Source organism: Wallemia ichthyophaga, assembly GCF_000400465.1.
Source record: "Wallemia ichthyophaga EXF-994 unplaced genomic scaffold scaffold16, whole genome shotgun sequence".
Taxonomy (NCBI): Eukaryota; Fungi; Basidiomycota; class Wallemiomycetes; order Wallemiales; family Wallemiaceae; genus Wallemia; species Wallemia ichthyophaga.
The window spans coordinates 188,574-214,183 of record NW_008806289.1 but is presented as its reverse complement, the minus strand read 5'-3'; the positions used below and the strand labels follow the sequence as shown (position 1 = coordinate 214,183).

The 25,610-nt window shown below is 43.5% G+C and overlaps 17 protein-coding genes across 17 annotated transcripts; 9 read left to right on the top strand and 8 right to left on the bottom strand.

Annotated features, from left to right (window-relative positions):
• Window positions 1-1,075: 1,075 nt before the first annotated feature.
• Window positions 1,076-1,762, bottom strand: J056_001595 (uncharacterized protein; the record flags this gene model as incomplete). Its single annotated transcript, XM_009271223.1, has 3 exons — window positions 1,076-1,540; window positions 1,590-1,700; window positions 1,748-1,762. 3 exons carry the CDS (start codon window positions 1,760-1,762, stop codon window positions 1,076-1,078), a joined length of 591 nt encoding a protein of 196 aa, XP_009269498.1.
• A 30-nt stretch (window positions 1,763-1,792) lies between these two features.
• Window positions 1,793-2,723, top strand: J056_001594 (Charged multivesicular body protein 5; the record flags this gene model as incomplete). Its single annotated transcript, XM_009271222.1, has 6 exons — window positions 1,793-1,861; window positions 1,909-2,013; window positions 2,057-2,103; window positions 2,157-2,434; window positions 2,489-2,598; window positions 2,649-2,723. The coding sequence occupies 6 exons, from the start codon at window positions 1,793-1,795 to the stop codon at window positions 2,721-2,723; spliced, it is 684 nt and encodes a 227-aa protein (XP_009269497.1).
• An 81-nt stretch (window positions 2,724-2,804) lies between these two features.
• Window positions 2,805-4,033, bottom strand: J056_001593 (uncharacterized protein; the record flags this gene model as incomplete). The annotated part of the gene is made up of 5 exons (XM_009271221.1): window positions 2,805-3,318; window positions 3,364-3,449; window positions 3,501-3,574; window positions 3,620-3,721; window positions 3,775-4,033. The coding sequence occupies 5 exons, from the start codon at window positions 4,031-4,033 to the stop codon at window positions 2,805-2,807; spliced, it is 1,035 nt and encodes a 344-aa protein (XP_009269496.1).
• A 52-nt stretch (window positions 4,034-4,085) lies between these two features.
• J056_001592 (Nicotinate-nucleotide pyrophosphorylase) lies at window positions 4,086-5,502 on the top strand (the record flags this gene model as incomplete). The annotated part of the gene is made up of 12 exons (XM_009271220.1): window positions 4,086-4,148; window positions 4,197-4,235; window positions 4,281-4,340; window positions 4,389-4,444; window positions 4,499-4,618; window positions 4,667-4,687; window positions 4,736-4,812; window positions 4,858-4,945; window positions 4,999-5,018; window positions 5,066-5,203; window positions 5,254-5,384; window positions 5,431-5,502. The coding sequence occupies 12 exons, from the start codon at window positions 4,086-4,088 to the stop codon at window positions 5,500-5,502; spliced, it is 885 nt and encodes a 294-aa protein (XP_009269495.1).
• A 122-nt stretch (window positions 5,503-5,624) lies between these two features.
• J056_001591 (Single-stranded DNA-binding protein) lies at window positions 5,625-6,156 on the bottom strand (the record flags this gene model as incomplete). Its single annotated transcript, XM_009271219.1, has 4 exons — window positions 5,625-5,683; window positions 5,732-5,823; window positions 5,870-5,948; window positions 5,997-6,156. 4 exons carry the CDS (start codon window positions 6,154-6,156, stop codon window positions 5,625-5,627), a joined length of 390 nt encoding a protein of 129 aa, XP_009269494.1.
• Window positions 6,157-6,237: 81 nt separating this feature from the next.
• J056_001590 (Ribosome biosis protein enp2-like protein) lies at window positions 6,238-8,491 on the top strand (the record flags this gene model as incomplete). Its single annotated transcript, XM_009271218.1, has 3 exons — window positions 6,238-6,579; window positions 6,627-8,031; window positions 8,079-8,491. The coding sequence occupies 3 exons, from the start codon at window positions 6,238-6,240 to the stop codon at window positions 8,489-8,491; spliced, it is 2,160 nt and encodes a 719-aa protein (XP_009269493.1).
• A 125-nt stretch (window positions 8,492-8,616) lies between these two features.
• J056_001589 (Meiotically up-regulated 14 protein) lies at window positions 8,617-9,716 on the top strand (the record flags this gene model as incomplete). The annotated part of the gene is made up of 6 exons (XM_009271217.1): window positions 8,617-9,002; window positions 9,051-9,210; window positions 9,258-9,268; window positions 9,319-9,403; window positions 9,448-9,569; window positions 9,623-9,716. The coding sequence occupies 6 exons, from the start codon at window positions 8,617-8,619 to the stop codon at window positions 9,714-9,716; spliced, it is 858 nt and encodes a 285-aa protein (XP_009269492.1).
• A 121-nt stretch (window positions 9,717-9,837) lies between these two features.
• On the top strand, window positions 9,838-11,422 carry J056_001588 (ENTH domain-containing protein; the record flags this gene model as incomplete). The annotated part of the gene is made up of 6 exons (XM_009271216.1): window positions 9,838-9,867; window positions 9,911-9,955; window positions 10,003-10,073; window positions 10,120-10,170; window positions 10,220-10,301; window positions 10,346-11,422. 6 exons carry the CDS (start codon window positions 9,838-9,840, stop codon window positions 11,420-11,422), a joined length of 1,356 nt encoding a protein of 451 aa, XP_009269491.1.
• Window positions 11,423-12,652: 1,230 nt separating this feature from the next.
• Window positions 12,653-13,114, bottom strand: J056_001587 (uncharacterized protein; the record flags this gene model as incomplete). Its single annotated transcript, XM_009271215.1, has 1 exon — window positions 12,653-13,114. One exon carries the CDS (start codon window positions 13,112-13,114, stop codon window positions 12,653-12,655), a length of 462 nt encoding a protein of 153 aa, XP_009269490.1.
• A 70-nt stretch (window positions 13,115-13,184) lies between these two features.
• Window positions 13,185-13,541, top strand: J056_001586 (putative small nuclear ribonucleoprotein E; the record flags this gene model as incomplete). Its single annotated transcript, XM_009271214.1, has 3 exons — window positions 13,185-13,223; window positions 13,270-13,296; window positions 13,341-13,541. The coding sequence occupies 3 exons, from the start codon at window positions 13,185-13,187 to the stop codon at window positions 13,539-13,541; spliced, it is 267 nt and encodes an 88-aa protein (XP_009269489.1).
• Window positions 13,542-13,671: 130 nt separating this feature from the next.
• J056_001585 (Guanine nucleotide-binding protein subunit beta) lies at window positions 13,672-14,767 on the bottom strand (the record flags this gene model as incomplete). Its single annotated transcript, XM_009271213.1, has 2 exons — window positions 13,672-14,606; window positions 14,656-14,767. The coding sequence occupies 2 exons, from the start codon at window positions 14,765-14,767 to the stop codon at window positions 13,672-13,674; spliced, it is 1,047 nt and encodes a 348-aa protein (XP_009269488.1).
• Window positions 14,768-14,953: 186 nt separating this feature from the next.
• On the bottom strand, window positions 14,954-16,542 carry J056_001584 (Magnesium transport protein CorA; the record flags this gene model as incomplete). Its single annotated transcript, XM_009271212.1, has 6 exons — window positions 14,954-14,971; window positions 15,016-15,136; window positions 15,181-15,210; window positions 15,255-15,431; window positions 15,477-15,900; window positions 15,951-16,542. The coding sequence occupies 6 exons, from the start codon at window positions 16,540-16,542 to the stop codon at window positions 14,954-14,956; spliced, it is 1,362 nt and encodes a 453-aa protein (XP_009269487.1).
• A 40-nt stretch (window positions 16,543-16,582) lies between these two features.
• On the top strand, window positions 16,583-18,566 carry J056_001583 (Guanine nucleotide-binding protein-like 1; the record flags this gene model as incomplete). The annotated part of the gene is made up of 2 exons (XM_009271211.1): window positions 16,583-17,058; window positions 17,108-18,566. The coding sequence occupies 2 exons, from the start codon at window positions 16,583-16,585 to the stop codon at window positions 18,564-18,566; spliced, it is 1,935 nt and encodes a 644-aa protein (XP_009269486.1).
• A 49-nt stretch (window positions 18,567-18,615) lies between these two features.
• Window positions 18,616-20,390, bottom strand: J056_001582 (Replication factor A protein 2; the record flags this gene model as incomplete). Its single annotated transcript, XM_009271210.1, has 7 exons — window positions 18,616-18,658; window positions 18,711-19,258; window positions 19,303-19,410; window positions 19,458-19,549; window positions 19,599-19,622; window positions 19,670-19,675; window positions 20,384-20,390. The coding sequence occupies 7 exons, from the start codon at window positions 20,388-20,390 to the stop codon at window positions 18,616-18,618; spliced, it is 828 nt and encodes a 275-aa protein (XP_009269485.1).
• Window positions 20,391-20,765: 375 nt separating this feature from the next.
• J056_001581 (Pre-mRNA-splicing factor RBM22) lies at window positions 20,766-21,940 on the top strand (the record flags this gene model as incomplete). Its single annotated transcript, XM_009271209.1, has 8 exons — window positions 20,766-20,786; window positions 20,839-20,868; window positions 20,914-20,941; window positions 20,991-21,006; window positions 21,053-21,221; window positions 21,268-21,375; window positions 21,420-21,644; window positions 21,692-21,940. The coding sequence occupies 8 exons, from the start codon at window positions 20,766-20,768 to the stop codon at window positions 21,938-21,940; spliced, it is 846 nt and encodes a 281-aa protein (XP_009269484.1).
• A 110-nt stretch (window positions 21,941-22,050) lies between these two features.
• Window positions 22,051-23,152, top strand: J056_001580 (Aflatoxin B1 aldehyde reductase member 3; the record flags this gene model as incomplete). Its single annotated transcript, XM_009271208.1, has 3 exons — window positions 22,051-22,677; window positions 22,722-22,825; window positions 22,873-23,152. 3 exons carry the CDS (start codon window positions 22,051-22,053, stop codon window positions 23,150-23,152), a joined length of 1,011 nt encoding a protein of 336 aa, XP_009269483.1.
• A 39-nt stretch (window positions 23,153-23,191) lies between these two features.
• On the bottom strand, window positions 23,192-24,734 carry J056_001579 (uncharacterized protein; the record flags this gene model as incomplete). Its single annotated transcript, XM_009271207.1, has 3 exons — window positions 23,192-23,219; window positions 23,267-24,590; window positions 24,635-24,734. The coding sequence occupies 3 exons, from the start codon at window positions 24,732-24,734 to the stop codon at window positions 23,192-23,194; spliced, it is 1,452 nt and encodes a 483-aa protein (XP_009269482.1).
• Between the last annotated feature and the right edge of the window lie 876 nt (window positions 24,735-25,610).

Genomic DNA, 25,610 nt, shown 5'->3' with positions numbered 1-25,610 from the left:
GCTGTTGATCTGGTATATGCAATTGAATTATGTGCATTTACCCGCCGTTTAGAAGATCAATTATCTGCATATTTCAAAGCTTTGTCATTATCAAGCTAAGCACATATGGCTCGAATTGTCATCTTAAAATTAATTTGTGCTACATTGAAAGCTTTGTATTTTTAGCTATTCCTCTATTATAGCTCGATCTACATTATTCAACTTTTCTCATTGCCGTGGTGATGGAGAATGAATCGAAACGTGAATTGCGTCTATAGAGCCGAATAAACGATATTTCGGTGCTAGTGGTCTCCATCAGGTAAAAATAATTGTTTTATCGATGAAGCGCGTGAGATTTTCCATATGTATCATTTAGCGTGCTCCAGAACCATGTCGGATTACAACTTCCGAACAGCCTACAGCACGCGATCGGAGGCTCAGGGATGTAATACTGGCAAATTCTCGTAGGAATTATTCAGTGCTACTTACCAAGCCTTTTTATTTGGAAATGGTCAAAAGTCGTAAATCAGCCATCTGAGATGAGATAGGTGGTTGTCAAGATATTCAACTCTGGATATTGAGAGGATGTTGATATAGGAATGTATTTGAAATGCTGAAGGTTTTATGAAAATTTTGATATCGCTAAATTGTTCAACTTGTCAGTATATAGTATTTCCACGTTCGTCTTTACATTTATTAAGTCATATTTAGGGTGCCTTGAGCAGATTTAGATTCAATCGAATGGCTAAACCAACTCCAAGTATCTGTTAGTACTAGATTAACAATTCGTATCACACTGTCATCCCTTATACTCGTCCTGATGTCATCATATATGTAGAGACCAGTCCCAGATCGAGAGTTTATAGCTGTCAGAATATAATCTTTGTCTGAAATGATCTCCTAGTGACTCTGCTTATTTCTTTTTGCAGCAGATTGCGACCGAATGGCGAAAGCAAGTCAGTTAGATGTATAACAAATATCTTTAGCGGTATATCTTAGGTTAACGAAATAAGCAGATGTATAAGGTTTGTAGCGTACATTGAATGTTTACAAGGAGGTATAGTAAATTACAGTAATGCTGTGCGAAGTCTCTAGTCTATTGAGATTGAGCAAGGTTCCTTCTACTCAGCAGCAATCCTTTCAAAGAGCGAATCTCGGTGCGCAAATCGATAGCAGATTCTACATGTGAGGGTAGATTGTCTGCTGTTGATCGACCAGCCGGCATAATTTCACTTTTTGACTTGTTGATGCCTTTGGATAGAGAATGAGAGAGATCGTGGACATCTTCACTGAGTATTGTAGATGGGCTGGTAGACGCTATCGGTGTAGCGCCTGGTAGATCATGCACTACTCTGCTGAGACCTTCAAGGGAGTGTGAGAGCGAATCGAGGAGCAGTGGAGTGCCTTTCTCGCCCTCATCCCTAGCTATACCCAATCCAAGCCTATCGCTGCCGTAGTAGCTGCCGAGGATCGACAAAAGCGCCGAGTAACGCTTGAGAAAAGTCTGAGTGATGCCTTCCCTTGCTTGGAGTGATTTGAGATATCTTTCTTGTGCGTATAGCTGGATGCAAGTAAGCAAAGATAGGAGTACGAGTGAGATGATAGAATACCTTCCAAATCGATAGCAGAGTTGCTGCAAGCGATGATGAAATGATGCAAGTGTAAGCGACAGACTGAAAGAATTGCGGGAGTGTGCTGGCTGTGCGGACAAGCTGTGGCTGCTGAAGCCTACGATAAGCTTTCAGAATTTATCCGCAACTCTACACACCTCGCGAGTGGTCATCGTACGTCTTCAACCCGCACGATAACCAAAATGCAGAGATTATTTGGCTACAACCAGTCCAAAGCGCCAAAACCGGGATTAAATGATGCGATAAAGAGTGTAAGCGTATTTACATGTCCCTCCTCACAGCTCTCACAGTCTACAAGACGGAATCCAGGTCTGGCTCAATCGAAGCAAAAGTGAAGAAGTGCGATCAAGAATTAGCCCAGTTTAAGCAGCAAATGAATAGACTTCGAGATGGCCCTGGCAAGGTGCGTCTATTCCTTGGATTCCGCATCACCTAACCGATGTCAGCGAGCGGTGCAGCAGCGTGCCATGCGAGCACTCCAACAGAGGAAAGTGTGAGCGCATTCATTCGATTTCCTTATCGCCCACTCATTTGCCTCTTTTTAAGATACGAGGGACAGCTCGCACAACTCCAGCAACAAACATTCAACATGGAGCAGGCTCAAATGACTACTGAGAATCTCTCTAATACAATGGCCACAGTCGACGCTATGCAGACAGCCAATAAGCAGATGAAGAAGCAGTACGGCAAGATAGACATCGATAAGATCGACACCATCCAAGATGATATGCAAGATCTCATCGAATCTGCTACTGAGGTTCAAGAGACCCTGGGTAGATCGTACGGCGTTCCTGAAGAGATTGACGAAGCTGACCTTGAGGCTGGTGTGTTTAGCGTTGCACAAACTCATTCGGTCTTCTAACGCACACTTTTAACAGAATTGGATGCTTTGGGCGATGATCTCAATGAAATCGATGAGACCCCTTCGTATTTGCAGAATCCAGATAGCAATCCACCTGACACCATTTCAGATATGCTCGAAACACCAGTAAGTGCATCACTTTTTTTTTCATTCATATATTGATACAAGGTATCTAGCAACAGCCACAAGCTTCTGCTACGCCAGCTCAAGCACAAAGTAATACGTCGCGCGGTGAATCGGCCGTTATCTAGATATCGCCATCACTGCTTTTTTGCAACTTTAACATGGTCGATGTAGTTGTGAACGCCGATAACCTTCATAATCACAACTCGTTAGCTTTCTTTTGTATTGTTCAACATGAAAGAGATACCCACGTATTCAAGTGCATTCATCACGAACGGCGGCAGATGGTTGTACCAGCTAGCCAAGTGAACAAAGTAAGGTGAGCGTATGTCGCCTGTGCGTCTCATATTCAGATCGCCAACAATTCTTTGAGCCAGGTTGGTCGGATTGACGGAGGGCATCACCGCATCGGAAATCCAAGCAGGTAATCTTGATGACTGGCTGTATTTGACATTACCGAACAGTCTCGTTTCAATCAGTCCTGGGAATACGAGTGTCGTCTTAACGTCTGGTGCCTTGTGCAAATGCTTCAAGTCAACTCTAAGACATTGGAATAATGAAATGACAGCTGCTTTGGTCGCACAGTAAGTTGCAGCGTGTGCTGCGTGAAGTTCACCAAGAATCGAGCCAATACTGACAATGTGACCTCTGTTACGCTCTATGAAACCAGGTAAGAAAGCATTCAAGATTTCCAAGTGGCTTGTAAAGTTGACATCGAGTGTGCTAAAGATGTCTTAGAATGATTGCGTGCGGCATGTTCAAACTCACTTTCTGAAGTCGGCCGTTGTGCTTTCTGTCAAGGACTTTGCGTCGAATGCACCAGCATTAAGTACGACAATATTAGGTGTACCGTGCTGTAATTTAAGTGCTGTTAGTGACCTCCTCTACGTCAAAGACTGGCGTACCTCTTTGATGACCTCGCCGCATACACGTTGAAGCTGCTCACTGTTGGTAATATCACACTTGATTGTTTGAAGAGCTTAAAAAATAAGTCCAAACAACCTGACCTGACCAATCAACTTACTATCGTGAGTGATGTCATTATCTGCAATATCAACGTTGATGATGCGCTTTGGGCGCATCAAAAGCAGATCCTTGACGAGAGCCTTCCCTAAGCCGTTGGAGCCTATGGAGATGTTCACTATCCCCCGAATAGATGTAGTTACGTGGAAAACTTACCGCCGGTAATGAAAACAACTTGGCCATCCCAATTCAACGTACCCTGAGAGCCGATGATATAGTTCAAGCTGTTATTGAGATACGCGGATTTGACTTGTCTATAGAAAAGAGCAAAACCCGTCGCAACGAGGGTAGCAAAGAGTGCAGTGGGCGAATAGCCGACGTATCGCAGCAGCACGCAAATAACGTAGATAGCAACCTGTACGGGAACTATGAAGTCTATCAAGCCATCCCTGCTTGGTCTCTCGATGTCGGCCATTTAGAATAAAACGTGGTGGTTGCAATCGACGACGATCTACTAATATAGGAATATGAAGACAGCTTTGAACTTTGGCAAACCAGAGCATTTACTGCCACCATCGTGGAAATCGCAAGTATGTACAGATGTTTCCAATGCTTATCAAGTTGATTTTCTCTGTTAGGTACAGCAGTGGCTCAGCGAAGACACACCGTCTTTCGATGTTAGTGGTGATGTACGTCTAAATCCACACTAAATGGCCTCAAAGTGGGCAGGATTCGTTGTTGGGGAGGATGAGCGCGAGGGCAAGTTGCTTGGAAAGAGAAAGGTGTGTGTGCTAGTAGAGCAATACACAACTAGCTCATCATTCGATAAGGGTGTTCTCGCAGGAAAGCCATTCGTAGATGAGATATTCAAGCAATTGGACTGCAGGTGCGCTTTTTCGGTGATCCTCGTTTTGTTTCAGCTGACGCGACATGGAAACAGCGTGGAATGGCATATCAACGAGGGTGATTCATTTGAACCAGTCAAGCACATTGCTACTGTTAGAGGTGCTGTAAGATTCTTACTGCTTGGCGAGCGTGTTGCTCTCAACGTCTTATCGAGGTGGGCGTGAAGAATATGCTTTTTCGGTATTCTAATTTACAATAATAGATGTTCTGGAATTGCGAGCATGTGCGTAATCTAGTTTTTCGAATTTAAATCTAAATCAGGGCGTAATAGGTCCCGCTGGTTTTTAGATACAGCCAGAGATGCTGGCTACGAGGGCATTATCGCTGGAACGCGTAAAACAACACCAGGTCAGTAAGCTTTTAGGAATGGCCAACAATCTAACCCAATACCAGGCTTCAGATTGGTCGAAAAGTACGCCATGATCGTCGGCGGTATCGATGCACACCGCAACGATCTGTCGTCGATGGTTATGCTTAAGGAGTAAGACTTGCCAACTTACTCAACTCGCCAAGTACTGACTGACTCGGTGACAGCAATCACATATGGTCGAAAGGTGTGATATCAACGGTTGGTGATACCCAATCTAAAGCGATGCATTAGGATCGATTACAAATGCTGTGCAAGCAGTGCGCTCAGTAGCAGGATTCTCGTTGAGATTGGATGTAGAAGTTCAGGATGAGAAGGAAGCCAATGAAGCTATCGACGCTGGTGCAGATGTAATTATGCTCGACAACATAGGTGGGATTGGCTTGCTTATATGCTATAGTGCACCTAACAACCTTTGATAGCCGGCGAAGAGCTGCACGCTGTAAGCCGGAGATTGAAGGAGAAGTGGACGGACAAGCGTCATTTCCTACTCGAGACAAGTGGAGGAATCGAAGCGCACAACTTGACAGAAAGACTGGGTGATAGTATTGATGTAAGGGAATTGTTCAAACGGCGAGCACTCTTAACGGTCAATACAGATACTCAGTACGAGCGCAGTGCATCAGAACGTTCAACACATCGACTACTCGATGAAAATAGCGCAAAATTGAGAAAGTGGATAGACTTGAATGTAACACATAGATTGAGAATAACTAAAGTGACAAGACGAGTGTTGAGCGTGGATATAAACAAACGAGAAGACAATCAATGAGCGTGAGGAGGCGTGTCAGACTTAATCAGTGGATTCAATGGTTTCCTTTGGTTGAGGACGCTTGAGAATATCGATACGGCCTGATAAGAAGGGGTTAGTGGACGCCTTGCTATGCCCTGTCAACTCACGAGCTTTGAGATTTGGCAGCTTGTAAATTGGGGAGTTCTCGTCCTGCTGAACCTTTTGAAGAGAGTAGTCAGCCTCAATGTGTACGAGTGAGCTGTTTGCTTTGTTAAGAGGGTTATGAATTGGCTGGAGACACTGACCCCTTTCTGGCAGTGCGCAAGGCTTCGGCCTTCTCGCCAAAGACAAAGACGTTGTGCCAGTTGGTCTCTTCCTGTGACTCTGTTGGGGATATGAGTGACAGCTTGGGAGACGCAGAGGATCACACACGACCATCCTCGGTTGGAGGCAAGGAGACAGTAGTAGCCACTGAGAGTCTTGCGTATTCGCTGCCCGTCTTCGCGACCTTGAATTCAGGCTCAGCGATATTCCCACAGAGGGTGAGTCTGGCGAATGTAGACGCAGCGCGTGTGCCAACCGCGGGTTGCATTTTAGGGAATAATTTAAATAACATTTCTGGCTTTAGCGCTGTTGCGGTGATGGACGTTGTTCTTCAACAACCATCACTTGGATGAGCGTTGCAAAAGTTTATTGCGTCAATGGACAGCCCAGCTCCGGCGCATCCAGCCTACCGCAATGGATCTCTAAGCGTCGTTTGGCTGCTGAGCGCACTGGAGGCAAATCGAGAAAGCGCTCCAAAGCTAAAGTCAAGGAGAGAGGCCTGGAAGAGTCACAGCTTACGCTTATTCAAGAATTTGGGTTCCCTGAAGCTTCAATGAAAGTTAGAACTTCGCCCGACGGTGATTTTGCTTTGGCGACAGGCACCTACAAGCCGCAAGTTCGATGCTACGATTTGAGAGAATTGGCTCTGAAATGGGAGAGACACACTTCATCAGAGAACGTTGACTTCCAGGTCTGTTCGTGTCCTCTCGCCTTGGTCTTGTTCTCACATCCACGCAGATTCTATCGAGCGACTGGACAAAGAGCGTACACCTGCAGAATGATAGAACGGTGTCTGTTCATTCGCAGTCCCAACTACACTACTCCCTTAGAGTACCTAGGTTTGGTAGATCACTCGCATATCACTTCCCTTCTTGTGATACCTTGATTGGTGGTACAGGTAGTCAGGTTTTTAGGCTCAATTTGGAGCAAGGTCGATTCCTTAACCCCTTGGATTTGGACAGCTCATCTGTCCAAGGTGTTAATGCTGTTGACGTCAACCCTGCTCATCAGCTTTGGTCGTTTGGTGTCGAAGGTAGCGGCGCTGGTGTCAAATTCTGGGATCCACGCTCTAGGAATGAGATTGGCTCCCTGGACTTGCCAGCAGAATACTTGGTTGAAGACAATATTGCAAATCTTGGTTCAGGTCCTTTGGGTGTCACATCCTTAGCCTCACACAGCAATGGTTTATCAATGGCAGTCGGTACATCCACCGGTCACACTCTCCTTTACGATCTCAGAGCAAGCAAGCCCTTTGCCAGCAAGGATCAAGGTTATGGTCTGCCGATTAAGAATCTCCAGTGGCTCGAAAGTGCCTCAGGTAGATACGATGAAGCTGACGGTAAGGTCGCTAGTGCAGACAGCAAAGTTATTAAGATATGGGACAAGGAATCTACCGAAAACTACGTCAATCTCACACCTGAGTCTGACATCAATGATATGCACATTGTCCCGAAGACAGGTTTGATCATGTTGGCGAATGAAGCACCAGAGATGTCTAGTTATTACGTTCCTCAACTTGGACCTGCACCAAAATGGTGCAGATTCTTGGACAATATCACAGAAGAACTCGAGGGCGACATGAGTGGAGGTGTCGGTCCATCTGCATGGTCAGACTATAAGTTTATCGACAAGTCTGAGCTTGAGAGCCTCCAGTTGAATCATTTGATCGGTACAGCTGCTCTCAAGCCATACATGCACGGTTTCTTCATCTCTGGCGAATTATACTCCACAGCCAAGCTGGTTTCGAATCCATTCGCCTATGCTGAGCACAGAGAAAAGGAGATCCAAGCTAAGCTCGACAAGCAAGCTGAATCGAGAATACGTAACAGTGTCAAGCCCAACGTTAAGATTAATAAGGGCTTGGTTGATAAATTATCCAAGTCGTCTAGCAAGAAGAGCAAGAAGGATGATGGAAAGCTGCTTAGTGATGATAGATTCAAGGATATGTTTGAGAACCCTGAATTTGAAATAGACGAAGACAGCAAAGAGTTTGCGCTGCGCAACCCATCTGGCTTCAACAAGGGTAAGACTGCTGTTGAGCAGGAGGAAGAGGAGAGTGACAAGGACTCGATGGATGAAGATATGTCTAAGGGTAGTAGCAGTGAAGGTGAAGAAGAGGGTGATAGTGGTGATGAGAGTGAAGGTGAGTATGCTATAACACTGATAGATAGCACGGCTAACTCTTTTCAGATAACATTATCAGTGCACCACCACCTCGTCAACCAACAGCTCCTGTACAAAAGCCTAAGCCGCAGTCTAAGCCAACGCTTGTTGCAGGAACAGCAACGGAACAGACGGGCAGTGCAGGAGATGCGTTCGGCGATAGAATCAAGGGTACTGAGAAGAAGCAGCAAGCCAAGGAATCCAAAGATAGCTCATCAGTCAGAAGGACTGGTGGCGGTGGTATGGAGATGGTGTTCACGCCTAAGACGACCGAAGCAGATGACAACAAGCCTCAACCTAAGAAGGCTAAGGGTAGAGAGCAATTTGGACATGGATTGGAGAAAGGCGCTCTTGAGCAAGACCAGGGTGCAGATGAGCAAGGTAGATCAAGACGCCGCAACAATCTCAGGATGGCTTCAAACAATGCGCTCAGAAGATAGATTTATAGATTGTCTTATTTATTTAATGCATGTGCTTTAATTGGATTTAATATTTGTCATTTGATTCGCTCGTGACCCACCGGGAAACCCATAAACTGCTATCGTCAAGTCACCATCAACACGCAATGAGTGCAATGAGTGCTACAACCACAGTACCAGAAGACGCTTCGAAGCATCACCAGAGCATTGCTAACCAGCCCAAGTCGCTCATCGAGAGAGTTTCGCGTGCAGACAGGGACGGCAAGATAAAGCTCCAAGGCATTCCAGTATTTACAGATAAAATGGAAGAACGCGAGTGGATAAAGGAGCACATGGCAGCAGTATTCCGTTTCTGGGGCAAAATGGGATATGGTGAAGGACTGGCGGGGCACATAACCGTTGTCGACCCCGTCGAACCATCCTGCTACTGGATGAATCCAATATGTGTGCACTTTGGCATCATGACAAAATCCAAGCTAGTTCTCGTCGGTCCTGATGGTTATATTCGCCCTGAAGGAGCACAATTGCCGATGTGGGTGGTGACTGCATGTTAATATTTATCTCAAATAGCGCACTACAGCAATACAGCTGGATTCTACATCCACAGCGCTATACACAAAGCTAGACCGGATGTCAAGGCTGCTGGACACACTCACACTGTTTATGGAAAAGCATGGAGCGTGTTCGGGAAGCCAATTGACATGCTGAGCCAAGATAGCTGCCTTTTCTACAACAACCTGGTGGGTCTTGATTGCAATGTTCATTTTGCTCACTCACAACCGTCTAGGGTGTTTATAAGTGCGTTACTCACACCAGTATTTGTTATCTCGGCTAATCAGCGCGATTAGGAACTTTGGTGGAATAGTTTTGGCACACGAGGAGGGCGAGAATGTAGCAAAGTCTCTGGGAACATCAAAAAACTGTATTTTACAGGTGAGTGAAGTTGCGTACTCCAAGACATAATTGAAACAAGACAGAACCACGGATTGTTGACGGTAGGAGAGACTGTCGACGAGATGGCACACGCATTTCACGCACTAGAAAGAGCGTGCCATGTGCAGCTATTGAGTGAATCGGCTGCATCCAATGGCCACAAGATGTGAGTAGACTTAGAGTGATTGCGGCCAAGTGAATATTCTGACACATCGGCAGAAACACGATTGACGACGAGGATGCAGCATTCACGGCTGCAACATTGACGCATCCGGAGGCCGCGTATTTGGTGAGTGTGTCGGACGATGAGTAGGCGTATCTCACGGGAAACAAAGAATTTCAAGCCAGAATATGAATACCTTGTAGAAACACAGCCTGGCTTGTTGAATTAAATATTTTGTCGTAATAAATATATTCCTCGCACCCTAACACCGATGGATTGGATTCAGAAAGTAACAAATCAAGTAAGTTGGCAAGCGCACAGAGCCATCAGCTTACAAGAATCAGGTACAAGATCTGACGCCGTACGATGTCAAGTCGTATATCGAGAAGGTTGGTCCTGAGGCACTGACGCAGCAGTTGCTGACTGGAAGGACCAGGCGAAGAATATTGCAATGAACGTGCCGGAGATGGAAGCGAAAGTGAATGAAGCCACCAACGACGATCCCTGGTTTGTTAAACGCGTCTGTGTTGACGTCCATCTGACCAGCTCTAAGGGGTGCTAGCTCAACTCTAATGCAGCAAATAGCCCAAGGAACATTCAACTTGTTTGTCTGGCTTGCGTATCTCAAAGTACTCTAACCGGTCCAATAACAGCCAAGAATTCAACGAGATACTCCCAACGATCTACAGGAAATTTATGGAGATGGAAGCCCGCCAGTGGAGACAAATCTACAAAGTACGTGTGTTTGCGCTGTGAATTATCCCTTACAACTTTCACAGGCTCTCCAATTACTCGAATATCTTGTAAAGCACGGCTCTGAGCGCGTGGTTGATGATGCACGCGCACACCTTTCAACCATCAAGATGCTCAGGAACTTCCACTTCATCGACGATAAGTCTAAGGATCAAGGCATCAACGTGCGCAACAGAGCGATGGAAATCATTTCTCTGTTATCGGATGTCGACAAGATCAGAGCAGAGCGCAGAAAGGCAAAAGCTAACCGCTCCAAGTACGTAGGTGTTGGCAGTGAGCAGCTTTCTGGTGTATCTTTCAACATGGGCGGAAGCAGATACGGTGGATTCGGTTCGGATAGCTTGAATACCACCAACACTTCGTACAGTGGTGGAGGTGGATTCAGCGATGCTGCTGAAAACAATCAGGGATATGACGATTACGATGCTGGCGATGATGATGATCGTGCAGAGGATTATCACGAGAACACCCCAGCTAGCTCTACCTCCCAACCACCTCAGCAAACAAAACAGAAAGAACCTGAGGTTGACTTGTTTGACTTTGGGGATGAACCCGCTTCTGCTCCTCCTGTTGCTCCTACGGCGGCACCTGTCCAAGCTCCACCTAAGACAACTCAAGCAGGTATTTCAGAATTCGACGATTTCGACGACTTTCAGTCGGCACCTGTCTCAAAACCAAAAGCTCCAGCAAGCACGCAGTCCATACCAAACATCCAGCCTCCAATGGGAAGCCAAAGCAACGCCCTTAGTAGTATACCTCCAACGATGCCAATGAGCGGACTCCAAAGCCTCCAACAACCTGCAGCAACACCTCCTGCAATGGCGCCACAGCCAGCTATCAACCCAGCAACGATGCCAAATCGTGCCAATGTACCTAACCAACAGACAAAACCAAATGATCCATTTAGTGGATTCGACGATTTGTGGAAGTCTTCAAAGTCAACAAAACAATCAGAAAACACAGCTAAACCATCGATGGCATCAATGGCGCAGCAGAAATCATCAGCTTCTTTGTGGAACACACCTACATCTTCAAAACCTCAGCCATCGCAGCCATCGCAGCAATATCAAACACCGCAAAACAACGATGATCTTTTGCTTTAAGCTATAAATTTCTCATAAAGAGCGTTAACACTTGTTTGATTGGTGTGAAGGCCTGTGATCTGCTCTGCTACGATTTTCCCCATTCCAGAGTGCTAAAGTGCTACTGGTGATTGCTAAGAGCTTTCGTTATTGCGAAACGCATCTTTCTGGACCCTGGCGATTAATTATGCATGTCTAAAGCTATCTCCGCTGTGATTGTTTCACTCGATTTGATTTTCTTGAAATAAATGAGCATCCAGTCACTGACTTTATAGCAGGCTGATCTACAGCCTTTTGACTCATTTGTAGAATGTTAACAAAGAAGGCTCAAGAGGCAAACGGTAGGGTCGTAGTCAAGATGACTTCAGGACGAGTTTGGTACAAGACAAGGCGATTTGAAAAACTGAATAACAGCAGTTTGAATTATATTATTGAATCAAATATGCTCAAGGCACCATAAAAATGACCAAGTGAGCGAGAAGACGAACGCAGGGACACCATATACTGACAATTGAAAGATTTAGCAAAACCATCATTTTTATGCCACTTTTATATATCTGAGTATATTTTCGCTCAACCCTCCGCTCAATTTCCACCAACTCGGAATTATTCTCGACCACCTATCTTATCTCACATGATGATATAGGACTTTTGATAATCTCCAAAGAAAACGACTTGATGGGTAGGTATAGCTGGTAAGAATGTGATATTGCCAGATTTTAATGAGACTGCAATCACCCAAATAGCACAAGTATATACCCTTCAGAACGCTTTTTGTCTATTCAGACATGTCGGCCTTGGCGGCTTCCACAAGACTCGATAATGGCGCCAGGATGATACTATCACCATTCCACCTCCCTTCATGCTTTCTAAACGAAATCTCGGCATAGAAAAAAGGGGGGTTAGCCTAAACCCCCAATTTGAGATTTGGCTCCTGACCAGTAAATTTTGAAAATCTAAATAATCGGGTTGGAATGATAATTGAATATGCGTTATAGTCCCAGAAGTCAAGATAGTAGGATTGTCTATGTTTATTTTCCAAATCACGCTCCCTGAAACATACCAAAACTAGTTTAAAAATTGCAGAGCGCTACGCAACGCCAGTCAGGATAGACACTTTGAACTCTAAACATCAATCTTTGACATTCAAAGCTTTTGTTCTGTCGTCGGGTGGAGGACTTGGCGAGGATGCCACGCAGAGTATATAGGGATAGTATCAATCTATTAGTACAAAAATGATGATGAAGTGTGTTAAATTTTCCAGTGAGATGATGAATTTTGATTTGCATGGTATGGGGACCAGATACCTCTAACAGATTGATTTGTAGATTCAATTGGAGCATTTTTAAGTGGAACAATCTTCTTTCCGGAGCTATCAATCAGGAGCTGAACTTTAGTTTTGATAGATTGGTGATTTAGCCTATTCGTGGCAATTACTTTATCCCTACCGTTGATGTACTCCCCTTTGATCCAACCACCGTTACCGACGCCCAAGGAGCCCCTCGCACCTTTTGCAACGCCTTGTATAATGAATTCTACGTTTTTGTTTTTATTGGCGATATCAATTAGATCGCTCTGTATAAACTTTCTTAAAGCTTCATGGGAAGGTGCGAAATCGTCGACAGCCAAAGTGAATTTGGTGATTTGTGGGATAAAAGACTGTGATAATTTGTTTGAGTTGGATGATTTTAGATTTCTAATATTTGAAGCCATGATGGTCGTTTGTATTGTACCGCTTCTAGGTTCTACAGCAACGACCAATTGGTTTAGTTTATAATTCAAAATGTCTGGACGCAAGCAGCAAGTTATGATTCAGCCAATCGTCAGTCCTCTACCTGGTACTCATGCCTGTCTAACAATTCCAACAGAATGTTATATTCAAGTATCTTCAGCAGGTGAGCTATCTTTATTCATTGAAATGCACATTAAAAATCTCCAGCGAACCAAGGTATCTGTCTGGCTGTACGATAACGTTGATTGCAGGTTACAAGGCCGTATCATTGGTTTCGACGAATACATGAACCTCATCCTCGATGACGTTGAAGAGGTTTTCATCAACAAAAAGCAATCACAGCCAAACAGCAGCCTCGGTAGGATTCTCCTCAAAGGCGATAACATAACTCTCATTCAGTCTGTTTAACTCGAAAATTATATTTGTAATGCATTTAAAGATATAAAGTTTGTTATTTAATCAAAATATCAAATTTAATGAGTGTAAACCTAATTTTATTTTATTTCTTTCTCAAGGGTATCTATAACTCAATATCTTATCACGCCCATATCTTCAAAAGGCTGTCCCAGCTACCTGTACATAATGCCATTCCGTCCCCAGACACTCCCAGACACGAGACCCTGTTCTCGTGTCCAGAAAGCACGCCAACTCTCTCGCCCTTGAGTGTATCCCAAACATTGCAGTTGTAGTCGTCGTAACCTGCGAATAATATTCTGCCACTATTGGAGAATCCTACCGATGTTACCCCGCATAAAATATTATCATGACTGTATTGATTCAATTCTCTGTCTGCTCGTAAGTCGAATAAACGACATGTCGCATCATCTGAGCCTGTGGCGAACGCATCTCCATTAGGGAAGAATTGCACCGCATTAATATCACTTTCATGACCAGTAAACGTTTGTACAGCTTTACCTGATCTCATATCCCAAATCTTGGCTGTGGCATCACATGCACCACTAACGAAAGTATTCTGATTTGGACCTAAACTGATCGACATTACATCCCCAGTGTGGTCGTGGAACTCTTGAATTCTGACGCCAGACTCAATGTCCCATAACATGCAAGACATATCGCCTGAACTGGTTAAAATCTGTCTGTCGTTGAGGAATCTACAGCAACTGAGGTAACCAGTGTGTGCTTGCAGCTCCCTGGACACTTTCACGCTACCGTCTCTTCCCCTTAAATTGTAAATTGAGCAGATATTATCTAATCCACCACAAGCAACCAAGTTGCCTGAAGGTGCGTAGGCACATGTCATAACCCATGAAGACCTTAAGGGTATAGCGTGGACTTTATTAGTTGTGTAAGCGTCCCAGATTATTAATTTTCCGTCCTGTGAAGCTGAAACCAAATGCCTTTTATCTGCAGACCAGTGCATTGCGTATATCTTTGCGAGGTGACCTTTCAGAGTTCTTCTTGGTTTCATGACTACGCGTGGCAGTGGTTCTATATCTGCGGCCATGGCTCGCACTTTAAATATAACTTGTCAGCACACTCAAAGGCAGTGCGAATCACCCACAAGTGCTATCCGCCGTCTGCTCCTTCTTAGCACGTATCTTATCCTTTAAGCCCTCAGACAAATGCCTCGCCGCAGCTATTTTTTGAGCTATGTCCTGCTGCTGCTCGCTCATTTTGGATAAACGTTTAGTTGCAACGAGTTCAGAGCAGAGGCCTTCGCACCTCAGTCTAATAAAAATATCAAAAAATGATCGTTATATTTATGGGCATACATTAAATTCCAAGTGAATAATTTTACTGGTATTTTCCTTTCTTTTCCTTCTAAAATCATCGTCCCCGGATATGATCCACTTGGCCGACTACATGTCATTATGATTCTGAAACAGGGTCAAAGGTGTGATTCCATTTATATCAAACTCACAGCTCTTAGCATCAGCGATCTATTGCGCATCAGTCTACGCGCAATCATCTTGGATTTGAGCTGCGGGGCATAGATCCCGACTGTGGTCACAACGCATGTGAGAACAGCCAGCTTCCAGAAGCTACTTCTAGGTTAAATGGGCTATTCAAAATACCACATACTTACTAATTGACATCGTTTGCTAGCGATGGGAACCTTCGCCTTTGTTAGCGGAGTCAAAACACATTACTGTCACTTACTTTTCAAAGTTCATCCCAAAGTAGCTTGAAATGAGTGAGAGTGGCATACAAATCACACTAAACACCGTCAACGTTTTTATCGTTTCATTCAGCTTGAAACTGCTGCTGTTGAAGCTGAGCGATACGAGGTTCTCCGAAAGAGACGAAAACATGTCTAATGCTGAGAGTATCCAGTCTCTGTTGACTCAGTCAGCATTTGAACTTAATAACATCACCACTCACACGTGGTCTGCTACATCTTGTAGATATGTCCTAGCTTGTAAGCTCATAAACCCTTCTGATGGATTCCCAGGCTGACCAGTGGTGAAGGCAGCTTTCTGTCCGTCTAAATCTTTCAACGTGTAAATCAAATTGTGAAGTGGTGTCAATGTGCGTTTCAACTCCAAGAACTGACCGCGTAGTCTGTGCAGCGATCTGATAGTCTCCATTGTCGGTACTTCTAAGACTTGCTGATCAAGCAGAAGTAGTTTTTTCTCCAGCGCGCCGACAACACTGATTGCATGATCGACCGCGACGTCGAGTAAAGCTTGGAGTAACATTGATGCATCAGCTGAGTCTCGAACGACTGTTCCCTCCTGTCTAACTCTCGCGATAGCTGGCTCTAGCACGTTTGGCTGTGGTCTTTCAAAGATACTAATGATAGTTCCTGGATTGAGCTTATCAGTGACAGCGTGTCCACAATAAAGTTCAACCAACCATCTCTCAGCAAGAACAAGGACAAAAGCTGTACATCAATCCTCACTTCACCCTTGTCGTTAAAAATTTCTGGCTTCTTTGAAGCTTTGCGAGCATTGTCGAAAAGCTTTTGCATATGAGTAGGTTCGTTGCCATTTGTATCACCCAAGCTATGTAAAGGTAGGGTAACGAACAGCGCATTGCTAAAATATTCAGCCTTAGGTCGTGTCGCACAATCACCATATAACGTATCCTCAATGGACAAAGGATGAAGCTGGTACTTCAAAGCGAGCTCGCGCAATAGATGTAAGTTCCTGCCTTCAACATTGACCCATCTGACACCGTCTAGCTGACGATTCGCATGAACCAGTTTCCTACTATCCTCGAAACCGTCAGCCTCATTTATGGACAACTTGTCATTTGTATATTCCATGACATCCGTAGAAACATGGCTTATTTCTTGCTTGATCTTGTTATGCCAATCGAGTTGTTGGAAGTTTATTCCTTGGTCTGTGCCTAAGCGCGTTGGTTTCCTGATGCTAATGAGCTGCTTGCTAGTGTTTAGATTAAGATTTGGCTTGACCAGCAGCCGTTTGAAAGCACTCCTGATCATCGTTCACTCCAACATGTGAAATCATTCTTGTTGGCTAACAATGAGGCGTACACCACAATCTGCCAAGGCGAAAAGCGAGAAACTTAAATTGCAAAGGGCACAGAACAGAGGCGAGGATGTTGAAATATCCAAGAAGTCACAGTTGCCAAAGTTCTCGAGATCTGCTTATCTGGATCCAAAGCTAGGAAAGAAGAAGAAAGCTGCAGAGAAGCTTGAATCTACTTGGCAGGGATCATCCAACCAGGAATACGTCGATCAGAATGAGGTGATTGATAGTTGGTATTGGCACAGACCTATACCGACTCACGCCGCAATCTGGAGCCAAGATCCAGACGACCAGCAGCTCAGCTGCTTCAGAAGACCAAAGTGGAATTACAACATGTCGAAAAAGGAGTTAGAGACTAACGAAGTCATTCAGTTTAAGAGATGGTTGAAATTCAATGACGAGGCTTTAGATAAGCTGCAAAAGCAGGACGTTGGTGTCTATGAGCGCAATATAGAAGTTTGGAGGCAGTTGTAAGTATACTTTAAAGTTTAAGTAATACCAACCGCTAACACACGAAAGCTGGAGAACATGTGAAATGTCTCAAGTTTTGTTGATTTTGATCGACATTCGTCTGCCTACAATACACTTTACAAACTCATTAAAGAAACACTTAGATCTTCTTACCGAGAAGCAAAATAAAAGAGTCATCTATGTCTTCACAAAGGTAGATTTGGTACCTGATGACACTGCCGCTTGTTGGGAAGCGTGGCTCAAATCTCAACTCAGCTCTACTGATCAGATAGTCAAGCTGAGCACATATCAGGTTGTCTTAGGCGAACAAGGGAAAGGCAGGCGTAAGCCATTCATCAAACCCGAGAGCATGGTAGAATTGCTCACTGCTATCTCGACTGCACACGCTTCACTCAAGTCTGCATGTGAGAATGTACCGGATGTTGATTTTGAGGATGTAGCAAAGGAGATAAGAGACCGTATAGATACAACTGCGCATCCAAACCAACCAAACGCCTCGACAAACCCTGATATTGACCAAGGCGATACCTTGAATTCATCAAGCAAGGTTGCAAAGCGCAAAGCCAGAAAGTTAGGTAGAGTTCAAGCCGAAAACAAGAAAGGTGGTCCAAAAAGAAAGGGTTTCGACGTTGCTTTTGAGGAGGTTGGTTCTCCAGATGATCAGGAGGAGCAAGAAGAAGAGCAGGAGCAGGAACACGGTGATGAAAATGCCAATAATGAACGTACAGAAGATGACGTTCTCACCATCGGTTTGCTCGGACAGCCTAATGTTGGTAAAAGCAGTGTGATTAACGGTTTATTCGGAAGCTCAAAAGTGAGAGCCAGTTCTACTCCTGGTAAAACCAAGCACTTTCAAACGCTCTATTTGGCCAACAAAGTCAGGCTTGCTGATTGTCCCGGATTGATTTGGCCATCGACGACACCGCGCTGGGCGCAGGTGTTGGGATCAACGGTACCAATATCGCAAGAACGTCAACCTAGCCGCATAGTGTATGAAATTGGGCAGCGCATGCCATTGGAAAATATACTTCCTTTAGCACCAGAAAGTGTGTTACAGAAGGATGAAAAGGAAGATAAACGTACTTGGCGTGAAGGTATGGTTAGAACCTCAAGACGAGAGGATAGCAATACGAAAACCCTTGAGATACTAGAACGTTACTCAATCAGAGCAGGATATATGACCGCTAAAGCTGGTCGACCAGATGTGAATCGAGCGAGCAACTTTATATTGCGCCAAATAACAACCAGTCAATTCAAATGGGCATATCTTCCTAATGGTATTGAATTGATGGATAATTCTAATGGTATTTACATTGTGGACAACAACTCTGTTGCGGAAACACAGAATGATACATCCGAAGAAGAGGATGACGAGGTAGAAAGCGATGAAAGTGCGGCTGAAGAGCCACAAGAAGAGTCAGAAGCACCTGCTGACAGAAACGTCAGGTCAGCGTTTGAACTATTGAATGTTGACGAAGGTGTCGATGAAGGCAATTCAGATGATTAGGTTTACAAGTCAAGTTGACTAGATAAATTATGTTTTACAAATGCATTTGCTAAGAATCATGGGTTACAGGCAATATGTGCTCATCATCCTCGCTATGATGCAAGTTAGAAAGTAAATTGCGTGCAAAGAGCTTGTGTAACGTACCCAGTGAATAAGTGACCCTCACTAATAAGATACTCAATAGCTTCGGTCAAAGCTTCATCGCCTTTTGGACAATGTTGAGCGATACGGGCGACATGTACACCTTGTGGACTTTTATCTGACTCTTCATAGATAGCTTTCATGACGGATTTGTGAAGCGGTGGGAACTCAGCATATGGTTTCATGTAGTTTGGTTCGGAAGAGCTCTGTTGACCGTAAGTTGCTGAGGGTTTTGATTCAGACATGAGAGTATTTGTGCCTTTGCGGAGCTGTAAAGTGACAGCCAAAGCTTCAGCTTTATGGTAGAAGATTTCATGGAAGTCTGTGATTGGTTTTACGACTTGAGCGGTGATTTGGAGCTTATTGGCGAAAGATTTCAAGCTACCAACGACCCGCACGTATTGATTTTGATGAGCGCTCCCTGGGGTTTCAGATTCAGACTCAACATCTTTCCAGTATCTGACATCAATAGTGCCAGTAGCGTCTTCTAACGAGTAGACGGCTGACGTAGTTTGTGAGCCAATAGATCTAACCAGAGCGACAAGTTTAACCTGTAGAGAATGAGAAGGGAGGGGAGTGTGAGTAGTCAACTGACGTGTGAAACATCGTGGCCTTCGATTTGAAAAGGGAAATCAGCATGAGGCTGCTTAGCGTTGAGGACTTGTTTTATTGTGACTGGTCTGAGAGTATCATCGTCCTTCCTCTGGGAATTTCAAGTCAAAAGAAGCAACGTGAGTGGAATCGACTAACGTTGGCAGAAGGACTTCCTTGGCTGTATCCGCCGCCTTGTGAATTCGATAAGAAGCCACCGCCGCCTGCGCCGGTATCTTCATAGTAAGGGTCTTTTGGAGAAGATTAGAAGGGAGAGTAGTCGGCGTAAGGAAGGCCTACTTGAATTGCCGTAATCGTCGTAGCCTGTCGATGAAATTAACCAAATCAGTCAAATAAAAAGAGTAACGAACTCATATCTGGACACGCGTGGTTGTGAGTTAAGGAGGTGTAGATGTATATTAAATGGTGATATTTGATGAGAAAATTAGAAGAATGTAATTAAAAGTATACGTATAGTTGTGTTTTATCTGATTTCGCAGCTAAATCAAGACATATAGAAAGTTGAATAAGAATGATAAGATTGATAATAATGATAAGAATAATAAGAATAATAAGAATATCAACATTGATCTACTTAAAGATAAGATATCAGAAAGGGGACATTCAGTCATTGTGCATAAATGACGCTGCTGTTGATAAAAACGCGGTGCGGCGTTAAACCGCAACTGTCACTTGACAAAAACAGTATTCATGGAAATAGTTTTCTACGCAGTTCACAAAGGCAGGCAAAATGGAATATATCCCGGACTGTGAGTGATATGAATGGTATATCTAGTCTACTAAGATGATTTCAAAGTGAGAAAGCACTTTACCAAGTGAGGGAGTATCCAGGTGCACGCTGGTATGCATTTCATAGCTACGATAAAGCAAGGCATTTCGTCAGGAGTGGGTGAGTCTTTCATTCGTCTTTTTAATAGGAGAAAACAGCTCAGATCATGTTTCAAGTCATACGACAACATTCTTCGATGAGACTCATGCAATTAAAGCAGAGAAACAAGGAGTTGTCGTCGTTGGATAACTTTAGCGTTGACTATAAACGTCTACGCGAAGAATAACTATACCACTAAGCATTTTAATATCAACTAACGAATTTATATGATGATGATTATTATTTATTTTAATATGAAAATTTTCTTGGACTCAAAAATGAGATCGAGTAGGATTTCACCCTTGTATTCACGATACCTAATGTGAGTGAGAGTGTACAACCAATTTAGACTTTAAAGGATGAAATAAGCTATTTTATATGTTTCATCCCCTGCCTAGCGCTAAAGCATATGCGGATAACTTTGGCTAAATTGAGAATTAACTGAAAAGTCGATTGGTTGAAGTTGTTTAGAAGTTGCTAACGGATATTCTTATAGGAAGTGTAAATAAAACGATATTCATGTACAATAATTTATATCCCTTTGAATAAAACACACTTCTCTATCATATACACTCATAATGTCCTCCTATGGTCCAAAAGTAAGGAACATGTGTAAAAATATTCTATTCATGCTAACATTATCATCTACAGAGAGACGTTAATGCATCTGGTTGGGAAGAAGTGCGCTGCTCTCAACTTAAACTCACTTTCTAATGAAACACTTAGTCAGAATTTCCAATCCTTTGCGATGATTGTAAGTTCCTTTATCGTTTTACTGTTTTATGCTTAAAATCCCCTTTCAGGTCTAGGCCCAAATCCGTTAGTACTCACCATACACATACTCTCCTCTAACCCACTCAATTAGCTTCGTTAGAATGCAAAAGAGAGCTTTCGGTAAAGAATGCAAAATCTGCGTTCGTCCTTTCACTTTATTCAGTTGGTGCCCTGGTGCTGGTACTAGATACAAGAAGACAGAAATCTGTAACACATGCGCAAAGATGAAGCACTGCTGTCAAACTTGTATTCTAGATTTAGTGAGTTACACTATCAACCGCTACAAGTCACTCTTACTCTTTTCAGACTTACAAAATACCCGTTCACCTCCGTGATGCTGCACTCGGTATCCAATCAAAAGCTCCAACTGATAATTTGAATAGACAATACTTTGCACAGAATCAAGAGGATAAGGTGTGTCTTATATCCACTTGACTATCCCTTCTCACTCCTTTCAGCTCAAAGGCAACTCTACTATGGTCGATGGTGGCTTGGGGAGAGCAGAGAACGCAGGAAAGAAAATACTTAAAGATCTTGCAAAGAACGAACCATACTACAAGCCAACTAAGAATCAGAATTCTACCTCAAATCACAATCAATCACTATCTCAAATTACATCACCGGTTACACCCCCAATTAAGAATGTTAAATTGGATTTAAAAAAGCCTGATGATCCTGAAATTGTGCGTTACAGTCTACTTTTATGATGGATTTCACCTAACAACCACAGCTATCACTGTACTGCTCTCAGCTACCCGAAGGCACTACAGAAAATCAACTGAGATCTGCATTTGGAGGCTCAGCTGATTCTATAAAGTCAGCAACCGTAGTCCCCACCTCTAAAGTCAGCTTTGTCAATTTCACTTCGAGGCAAGCAGCAGAAGCCGCAGCCCTAACCATTTCAAAGAATGGCCTTACCGTTAGCAACGAACCTGTAAGCGTCAAGTGGGGTAGGAGTAAAAAGAAGCCTGCAGCTTAATTGTACTTTTACTATAAATTATTACATTCACTCAAAATTGTTATGGCGTCACCTGTGATTACCCCTTTATCTTTACCATCATCATCTCCATCTGCTTAATCGGAATCTGAATGTCGGAAAAGTCAGCTTTACCAGTCGTTCTCGGCGCAATGACCTTTGGTCAACAAGGCAAAGAGCAGGCCAGAGTTCACGATTACGAAACCGTCCAGGAAATTATCGATATATTTGGCCAGCACGGACACAAGGAAATTGATACTGCTAGAATGTATGGCGGTGGTACTTCTGAAGAGTATCTCGGACACTTGCAAGCTTCCAACAAGTACGATTTGTCATCCAAGATTTTTCCATTCGATCAGAGCTCTAATGCTCTCTCAGGTGGTAAATCTAGTGTCAAACACACAGCGCAAGACATAGAAGAGGAGATTGACACATCTCTCAAGAATTTGGGTGTCAATAAGCTCAAAATTTGGTATCTTCATGCCCCAGACAGAAGTACAGACTTCTTAGACACTCTCAAAGCATTAGATACTCAATACAAGGCAGGAAAGTTTGAGAAACTCGGCTTGTCTAATTACGCTAGTTGGGAGGTCGCTGAGATCGCGACACTTGCCCGTGTGCACAATTTAATTAAACCTGCTGTCTATCAAGGTGTTTACTCTGCTATTCATAGAGCTGTTGAGCCTGAATTGTTCCCTGCTTTGCGCAAATTCGGCATTGGATTTTACGCTTATAATCCAGTGCGTGTTCATCTCTTGCTTTTGATATCATTAACATTATGAAGCTTGCTGGTGGTCTTCTCACAGGAGCTGTCAAGCCTGATCAACCCGTAGATGAAGGCAGTCGTTTTGATGAAAATCGTCACCAGGGTAAAATGTACAGGGCCAGGTAAGATAATGTGAAGCTTTTGACGTTACTTTTAACATGCAACTTAGATATTTTAACGAAGGTTATTTCAGGGTCTTGGACCAATTCAGTGAATTAGCATCCAAGTATTCCCTCACTCAAGCCGAAATCGCTTTGAGATGGTTGACTAATCACAGTTTGCTCAAGAGAGAGCATGGTGACACTATCATCATCGGTGCATCTTCCGTTAAGCACATCAAATCGAACCTCGATGACCTAGACAAAGGACCTTTACCCGAAGAATTGTCTGAGGCTGTTTCAGGATTATGGTCATCACTCAAACCGTACGCAAATAACTACTATCGCTAAATGTATAACTATTGCAATTCATGCTTCTTCAATACCTCTTTAATCGCCCATCCCATCACAGAAGATGCTGGCTTAAGTGGATTTATGGCCGGTTTGTTCTCACTAATGTCTGACCTTCCATCTAGTTTGGGGTTCATGTGCGCATTCTCAAGGAAATTTGATCGACTTATAACGTTCCCCCATCTAACTTCTAAAATCTTGTTACACAAGAGTGCATCCACCACCTCTTGACCAAATCTCCTTCTTGCATCAAAAATATCTAGTGGATTGTCGTCTGTTGCTTTCGCAATCTCATGCAGCAAAGCAAGAGTATTCGGTGGAGTGCTCAATCCAGATGATGGATAGAGATGTGATTCGACAGATATTTTGGCATGTGTAGCGACCTTTGATTGAGTTAGACTCAAACCATCATGTAGCCAATCTCCAAGCAAGTAATCCTTCCAGTGAATGTACTTTCCACCAAGGATTGAGTAAATGTTGTCGAAATTTTCAATTATGTGGGGATGGAGGTGCGATTGATTAATTTGTAAGAGTAGATGATCTTTCAAATAGGATCTAATTGAATCCTTCGATGGATCTGTGACATGTAGAACCTGTGTATGTGTTAAAACATTGTAATCCACAAGCGTTGACATAAACATAGAATCAGACGTGCAAAATATGGTATGCAGTAACCTCTCTTGCTTGGTTAGAACTGTTAAGCCATCCAGAATAATTTTTAGTGTACCGGAGTGCTCTGTATCGAGCAGTTGAGGCAGACGATGTGCTTCGTCAATGTATAGTACTGGTATCTTTCTGTTTAACTTGTTAGGGCTACCACAAGTTACTCTCTGTTTAGGTTCAGGTAGTGTTGATTGGTTATCTAATTTCTTTCGCTCTTCTTCTGTCAGTGAGGGATCGTAGTTCCAATAGTTCAGGAAAGCGTTTTGGAACAACTCCATCAGTCTGCTTATGTCTGTAGACGAAGGAGGAACGCCCCTTCTTTCGACATCAATTCTCGCGTGCTTAAATCCTAAGCCGAGACGATGTCCTAACTCCTCGAATCCGTCAACACTTTCGCTGACATCGTTGAAGAATGCCTCCAAGTGTGTTGAGAGGGACATGTAAAATGTGGCAGGGTCCGTGAATGCAGAAATTCTCAAGTCAATCGGAAGAACGATATACTTTGTGTTATCAGTCAACACATGCCGAATCAGGCACGTTTTCCCAGTAGAAGCAGCACCAAAGAAAACAGTGAACGTAGCATCAGAGTCAAGCATTGCGCGTACTCTATCCTCTTCTAGCTTTCTCGAGAAATAGTTTGGTTGTCGCACAAAAGTCCTAACCGGGGGTAAACGAACTTTCTCTCCCATTTCGACAAGCTCATTCTTAACCTTTTCAAGCTCATTCTTTGCTTCAGTTATCTGAGAAAGTGTTTCCTTTGGATTGCCAATTGCGCCTACTGAGGATTAGACCTGGGTGATATGAATGAGAGAGCCTCACCCAGAACATCTCCAATACCAAAGAATGATCTAGATTGAGTCGAGTAGCCAGGAATTGATTTCCTATAATGCTTTGCTAGAAGACTTGTACGGCGTAGCATATAAAGGCGCTCTTTCGATAGAACAAGTTATGTATGCATTTTTACACAGGCGCACCAACGAAGAAGCAGCTCTCCAATAAGCGTCCGTTGTACGATGAGTATCAGGAAACGGAATTCGTCAGGATTCAGCTAGAAGACGACTTCAAAGAGGTCCAAGGTGGGTCTTTAACGGGTGTTGAAGCGTGAAATTTGTGTTTAATTGAATGGTAGAGCTACCCACGGAGCTATTCAGCGTATCGGATTCATCTACAAGCACAGCAAAGCCTCAACAGACGTCATTTACTTGTCACAAATCAATCAAGTCTTCCGATTCAACTAAAATAGCAAATACGGCAGCTACAATAACGCAGAGAAGTGACGTATCCTTACTAAACCCACCATCGTACAATTTCTCCGTAAATAGCCTCATTTCGTTAGAATCCATTTACTTAAATGCGAAACATCTATCTCATCAGCCAATAAACGTTGTGGTGTTTTTGATTTCAGTTGAGGCTAATACTATAACACTGAGAAATGGGTTGAAAATGGCAAAATTCAATCTCACTGCCACAGACGAAGCTGGGATCCCAATCGAGATGAGCATCTTCGACAAGGAAGGCTTGGACAACGAGGATAAGTGTAGAAAAGGGGATATAATATACTTACAAGGGGCTACGATAAAATTAAAGGATATTGACAGCATACCGACGCCGGTGCTAATCAATGGGAATTACGTAGTGTGTTACAGGTTCAACGTGCATCCTCAAGATAAGCACTGGAGAGCATATAGGCCAGATTGGCTAGCTACTCATCGCCCAAGTATACGCGTATTAAAGTTATACGAGTGGGTTGAATCAAATTTGTGATAATAGCGAAGAATTTAAGTTATGAAGATGA